Source organism: Colobus angolensis, unplaced genomic scaffold, assembly GCF_000951035.1.
Source record: "Colobus angolensis palliatus isolate OR3802 unplaced genomic scaffold, Cang.pa_1.0 Scaffold236, whole genome shotgun sequence".
Lineage (NCBI taxonomy): Eukaryota > Metazoa > Chordata > Mammalia > Primates > Cercopithecidae > Colobus > Colobus angolensis.
Genome location: NW_012115555.1, coordinates 954,780 through 961,866, shown reverse-complemented (window position 1 = coordinate 961,866; position 7,087 = coordinate 954,780). Strand labels below are relative to the sequence as shown.

Here is a 7,087-nt window from a genome sequence, read left to right as displayed (position 1 = left end):
CCAGCCCAGACTGCCCAAGCCCCTGGCTTCGTGGTGCCCACGCACGCGGGGACTGTGGGCACGCTGCCGCTGGGGGGCTACGTAGCACCCGGATACCCCCTGCAACTGCAGCCCTGCACTGCTTACGTGCCGGTCTACCCGGTGGGCACGGTGAGTGCCGGGCAGACAGGGACATGGGAAAGAGGGGGGCGCGATACAGGACTTGAAATTGGGGATACGCAGGGGGCTGGTAGGATAGAGGAACAAGAGCAGGAAATAGGTAATGTTCCCGGCACGAGTCCTAGAAAGAAGGGAGCCTGAGACAGGAGGGACTAGGGAGAGACCCGGGAGTAGGAGTCTACTGGTGCCCAAAGTCAGGGCCTGGGAAGGGGATCGGAGCCTAGAGGTTCAGAGGAGGTCTGAAAGTAGGAAACCGCCTGGCGGGGGGGAAATGGCAGCTGGGAACCAAGAGGAATGTGGGAGAAGCGTGGGACTGAGTGGGTAGGGAACGCCTGGTAGGTGTCTGGAGGGAAGAAACAAGGTCTGATGTGAGGCCAGGACAGCCCCAGTGGGAGCATACCTTGCGGGAGAGAATGTAGAAAGCCCAAGAATATGGTGGTTAATGAAGCAAGGAAGGGAGCAGAGGGGCTTAGGTGGAATTTATGGGTGTCCTGGAAGGGTAGTGGGTGCTTTATGTTGAGAAGCCATAGGAAAAATTGTGCTTTTAAAGCCACTCTGCCAGCCGCCCAACGCTGGTAGGCTGGGAGAGGGTCGGAGTGATGCCCCTTCCCCCCAACTTTCCTTCCACAGCCATATGCAGGCGGGACCCCGGGGGGGACAGGAGTGACCTCCACTCTCCCCCCGCCGCCCCAGGGCCCAGGGCTGGCCCTGCTGGAGCCGAGGCGCCCGCCACACGACTACATGCCCATCGCGGTGCTGACCACCATCTGTTGCTTCTGGCCTACTGGCATCATTGCCATCTTCAAGGCAGTGCAGGTAAGGGGCAGGGGCATACTCGGTTTGGGGACAGGGGCAGGGAGTTCTGGGCGTTCTGGGGCCATCTTAGAGAAAGGCTGAGACGTTCGAACGAGGCCGCAGCTCTTTGACCTCCTTCCCCCATCCCTCCGCCCTAGGTGCGCACGGCCTTGGCCCGCGGAGACATGGTGTCGGCCGAGATCGCTTCACGCGAGGCCCGGAACTTCTCCTTCATCTCCCTGGCCGTGGGCATCGCGGCCATGGTGCTCTGTACCATCCTCACCGTAGTCATCATCATCGCCGCGCAGCACCACGAGAACTACTGGGATCCCTAAAAACGCCCCCGGTCCGGCCCCACTCTGCGCCCCTCGACCTCCCAGGCTCTTTCTGCAGTCATACCGCGGACCCAATGGGCGCCCTGCACACCCGCTTCTGGGGCGGTCAGACTTGGATACATCGTAAACTCCGCCTCCACAGAACGTCTCGCCTTGCGAGCAAGCTCCGAATCCAGTTCCTCAGGAACCCCTCCAAAACGCACAGTCCCAGGGACGCCGCTTTCCGGGATTCCGGCCAAACGCCGGACCCTCAGTTGCTCCAGGTTCCCTCACCCTCAAAGTGTAGCGCCCCCGGCCGAGGAACCTCGGTTTTGTCCCTAAAACCCAGCCTCCTCTATAAGCTCCGCCCCAACTCAGACAAAACCCCGCCTCCAGGTCGGCAGGCTCCGCCTTCTTTTCTTCTCCGCGGGGTGATTCAGTCCAGTGATTGGGTTTGTGGCTCCAGGCCTCGCTCACAGACGGACAGACTCCTCCCTTTCTTACGGCAAAAGGACCGAGCCCTGGGGTAGTAGCGCCCCCACACTCCTGTTTTTTCCAAGTACATTTTCGTCCCTCCACCCAGGTCTCTGCCTATTTTCTTGCTAATCCCAGAACCTTTCCTTTTGTTTTTTTTTTAAGGACATTTGGGAAGTTCCTGGTGTAGGATCCTTCTCCCTGGGATAAGAAACCTGCCTGTAAACGCTCTGTAAATACTCCCTTCCACCCATCCCAGCCCCTGGGCAGCCGGGCAGAAGGGAATCCAGGCTATGGGACCTCCCAAGTCCCCGCTCCCTGCTCCCCTCGGCGGCCCCCGCCTTGTTCTGATCTGTGTGTGAGTGTGTGTGAACTTCTGAAAGACAATATTAAAGAGACTTAGTTGATTTATCGCCCGCAATTCCAAAGACTGCGGCCCCGCAAAGACCCTCCCTGCTTTTGGTTCCCCCTTTCACTTCCCTTCATCTCCTCTTCCAGGGAAAAAAAAAAAAGAAAACCCGACAGAGACTAACGTGAGGGAGACAGATTCCCAGATCGCCAGAGAGACATACGAATATGGGGGATGGAGGGGAGCTCCCTGGGAACCCACCAGGGAAGACCTTAGGGTCCATTCTCAGTAAGGCTTTATTTTCTCAGTGAGGCTTTATTTCCCCAGTACCCCTTTTCCATTCCCTGCTATCCCCAGAACTCCAGGAAAGCAAGATGACAGAGAGGGCAGACCATGGTGAAGAAGATGGTCAAGGATAGAGTGATGGGTGCCAGGAAAAGATGCCAGCTGCCCATAGCTGTTCCTGACTGTGAGCTGGAGGGTGGCAGACAACTTGGATTAGAGCCCCACATGCTGGACTGTAGGGGGTATAGGAAAGGCAAAGAGAGCAGATTGCTGTGGGAGCACAGGGAGGAGGTCAATGGCCTCTCAAGTCTCCCTGGGACTAGCTGCCTTCTCCTACCCTGAGGTCAACCAAGAGGCCTCTTTTGTGAGGGGAGTGGTGATTAAGGTATGGCGCCAGCAGTGGGCTTGGGTCTTTGGTTGTACACGCACAGGACAGGGTCCTATCCTGAATTTATGCATGTATGCAACATGCAGACTCCATGCTGGATGCTGATTGAGATGCCCACCCAGACAGCAGGTGTGACCCCTGACCTCATGGGGCTTACAATCTAGAAGGTTAGCTATGCACTGAGATAGGGGGTGTGATAGGAGATGTGGGAGGAGGGTGGGGTGAGGCATAAATATGGGTTCTCCCTTGGATGTTTTGGATTTAATGTGCCTACCTTACCAAACTTCTTGAAAAACAGAATTCATGGCTGGGTGCGGTGGCTAACACCTGTAATCCCAGCACTTTGGGAGGCTGAGGCAGGCGGATCACTTGAGGTCAGGAGTTCGAGACCAGCCTGGCCAACATGGTGAAACCCTGTCTCTACTAAAAAAAAAATTAGCCAGGCATGGTGACGGGCACCTGCAGTCCCAGCTACTTGGAAGGCTGAGGCAGGAGAATCGTTTGAATTCGGGAGGCAGAGGTTGCAGTGAGCTGAGATCATGCCATTGCACTCCAGCCTGGGCAACAAGAGCGAAACTCCATCTCAAAAACGGGGTGGGGGGGTGGGAATATTGCTGTCAGAGATATGTCTGTATATGTCTCTTTTTCATATCCACTATTTCTTGACTTACTGAAATATGCATCCACACCCTATTCTCCTGAAATCTCTCTCTCAAATGGCAACCAATTGCCCAGATCCCAAATCAATGGCATTTTCACAGTACTCTGCCTCTCTAAACCCTCCCGTTTGTCCCTTGACCCTGAATTCCCCACACACCCAGGTTCAGAAACATATTACCTGCCTTCACCCCCACCTCCACACAGACCTCTAACCATTCTGCCTCTACCTTCCCTCCTTGCTTTTTCTCCTCCCTTCAGCTAAGTGTCCATCTCTGACTTTTTTCCCTTCTCTGAGACTTTCCTTTGAAAAGCTCATTCACTCGACTCAGCTGATCAAATGCTTTTCCAGCCTGTAGTTTACATGCAGACGTTTTTTCCAATGCCTGTAGATCATAGCCACATGGACGATGCTTGTTTGGCCTCTAAAATCAACACATTCCAAAACAAACTGATGAAATGCCACAGAAAACCTGCTTCCCTGTCTCTCTTAATAGACCGTTTTCCCAATCACTCTTCCTTATCTGGAAATTTGCTGCCTCCTCCCTCTCCCTCCTGCCTTATTTTTGGTGTGCTCTCAAGCCCAGTCAGTTCTGCCACCACAGTGTCTTTTGAATCTGTAATTTTTCCCCAGCCCTTGCTGGAAAAATTACCTCATTAGGATTATTGCATCAGCTTTCCCAACAGGTCTCCCTACTTCCTACCTCTCCCTACCTCAAGTCTCCCTCCACACTATTGTCAGATCAGCCTCCCTAAACACACTTATGTAACTCCACTGCTCAAAAGCCCTTCAGGGTTCCCTATTGCCTACTCAAAAATTTGAATCTGGCCTTTAACAGCTTCCAATATTTAAAATCGTCCAGCTTCTCCGTTCATTCTAATTTCTAACCATACTGAATTACTCATCATTCCCACCTCCAGGTATTTGCCCAGCTGTTCCCAAATCTTAGACCTCCTTCCCAAATCTCTGCCTATTATAAACCAAATTGTCTGCAGCTTGTCACAAGTTTCAGAGGCTTTAGACCACATCTAGGCTCTTGCTCATGATGTTCTCCACCTCCTCACATCTGCCTCTCTACTTGGTCAAATTTTATCTATAATATATTTCAAGGCCCGGATCAATTCATCCCTCACTGTAGCAAAAACGCGTCTCTCTTTCCTCTTGTCTAGATTAAAGCAGTGGGTTTCCAAACAGAGCTTCATGCATTCCTTGGAGCAATGGTTCTTCCCCAGGTTACACATTAGAATCCACTGGGCAGCACTGAAATATCTGAAAGCCCGTGTCGCATCCTAAAACAATTAAATCAGAATCTCTGGGCCCAGTGCCAGTGGCTCACACCTGTAGTCCCAGCACTCTGGGAAGTCGAGGCAGGAGGATCATTTGAGCCCAGGAGTTCGAGACTAGCCTGGGCAATATGGTGAGACCCCATCTCTACAAAAACGTTTAAAAATTAGCCTAGGCCGGGCGCGGTGGCTCACATATATAATCTCAGGACTTTGGGAGGCTGAGGTGAGTGGATCACCTGAGGTCAGGCGTTCAAGACCAGCCTGGCCAACATGGTGAAACCCTGTCTCCACTAAAACTACAAAAATCAGCCAGGTGTGGTGGCATGTGCCTGTAATCCCAGCTATTCAGGAGGCTGAGGCAGGAGAATCGCTTGAACCTATGAGGCAGAAGTTGCAGTGAGCCCAGATCGCACCATTGCACTCCAGCCTGGGTGACAGAGAGGCACTCCATCCCAAAAAAAACAAAAAAATTATCCAAGTCCCATTGGATAAGACTACAGGCTTGCCTGTAGTCTTAGCTACTTGGGAGGGTGAGGCAGGAGGATTGCTTGGGCCTGTGGGGCAGAGGCTGCAGTGATCACACCACTGTGCTCCAGCCCGGGCAACAGAGTGAGATCCTATCTCAAAAACAAACCAAAAAGAATCTCTGGGGGTGGAACTCAGGCATCAATATTTAAGACATGACCAGGTGATTCCAAAGGGCAGCCAAGGTTGGGAATCACAGCTTTACAGGCACTTTAAGGACCACCCAAGGAGAGTGGAAAGGCCAAAAAATGACTTCAATCCAAGCAATTTTCTTTAGGAGAAAAGTATCTGGATCTAAGATTCATGTTGTCTGCATATTTTCTCATCTCTTCCCACCTGATATCTTGACCTACACAGTTTACCTTGTGAGCTACTTGAAGGCAGGAGTCAAATCTGGCTTATCTCTGTTTTTCACATCCTCATCAGATAAAACCTCTTCTACCAATCTTTGAACTCAATTGAATTGAAAGGAATTAGGCAGAGGGAGAGATGAATAAAAAATGACTTAGCTTTCTTTTGCTTTTCCTTAGGAATGTTTGTTTCTTTTTTTTTTTTTTTTTTTTGAGACGGAGTCTCGCTCTGTCGCCCAGGCTGGAGTGCAGTGGCCAGATCTCAGCTCACTGCAAGCTCCGCCTTCCAGGTTCCCACCATTCTCCTGCCTCAGCCTCCCGAGTAGCTGGGACTACAGGCGCCCGCCACCTCGCCTGGCTAGATTTTTGTATTTTTTTAGTAGAGACGGGGTTTCACCGTGTTAGCCAGGATGGTCTCGATCTCCTGACCTCGTGATCCACCCGTCTCGGCCTCCCAAAGTGCTGGGATTATAGGCTTGAGCCACCGCGCCCGGCACAGAATGTTTGTTTCTTAATCTCAGATCTCTTAACCTCACCCAACTCCTCCCTCAAGAGGAAATAAAATGTTACAGTGTGATCCTCTTCCTACTGACTCACCTCCCTCTGCAGGTGATACCCTTGGCTCTGGCACCTCTATTGACAGAGACTCCATCCTCTAGGAGAGGCTCTGCCTTCCTATAACATCTGTATGGGTGCTCTCATTCCCCCATGATTAGATTCTGGGTCATCATTCCCCTCAATAATGGAAGACTCAGCACCTGATCACTCTACTTCCACCTCATTTCATTTTCTTATTTTTATTATTTATTTATTTATTTATTTTTGAGACAGAATTTTTGTTCTTGTCGCCCAGGCTGGAGTGCAGTGGCGCAATCTCGGCTCACTGCAAGCTCCGCCTCCTGGGTTCAATACATTCTCCTGCTTCAGCCTTAGTAGCTAGGATTACAGGCGCCCACCACCACGCCCAGCTCATTTTTGTATTTTTAGTAGAGACGGGGTTTCAACACGTTGGCCAGGCGGGTCATGAACTCCTGATCTTAGGTGATCTGCCTACCTTGGCCTCCCAAAGTGCTGGGATTACACTCGTGAGCCATCGAGCCCAGCCTCTTTTTCTTTTTTTCTTTTTTTTTCTGAGGCAGGGTCTCGCTCTGTCACCCAGGCTGGAGTGCAGCGGCAGGATCACAGCTCACTGAGCTTCGATCTCCCGGGCTCAAGTGATCCTCCCGGCTAATTTTTTTGATTTTTATTTTGTATTTTTTTGAGACGGAGTTTCGCTCTGTCACCCAGACTGGAGTGCAGTGGCACAATCTCAGCTCACTGCAACCTCTGCCTCCTGTATTCAAGCAATTCTCTGCCTCAGCCTCCGAGCAGCTGGGATTACAGGTGCCTGCCACCATGCCCAGATGAATTTTTTTTGTTTTTTTTTTTTGAGAAGTGCCTTGCTCTGTCGCCTAGGCTGGAGTGCAGTGGTGCAATCTAGGCTGACCGCAAGCTCTGCCTCCTG

At 51.7% G+C, this 7,087-nt stretch overlaps 1 protein-coding gene across 1 annotated transcript in view; it reads left to right on the top strand.

The window, feature by feature from the left end:
• PRRT1 (proline-rich transmembrane protein 1) overlaps window positions 1-2,153 on the top strand; it is a 3,635-nt gene extending 1,482 nt beyond the window's left edge. Inside the window, exons 3-5 of the mRNA XM_011944844.1 lie at window positions 1-150; window positions 790-975; window positions 1,113-2,153. Of these exons, the coding sequence (XP_011800234.1) occupies window positions 1-150; window positions 790-975; window positions 1,113-1,289 (513 nt within the window). The 3' untranslated portion in view covers window positions 1,290-2,153. The remainder of the gene's footprint in view (window positions 151-789; window positions 976-1,112) is intronic.
• The last annotated feature ends 4,934 nt before the right edge of the window (window positions 2,154-7,087 follow it).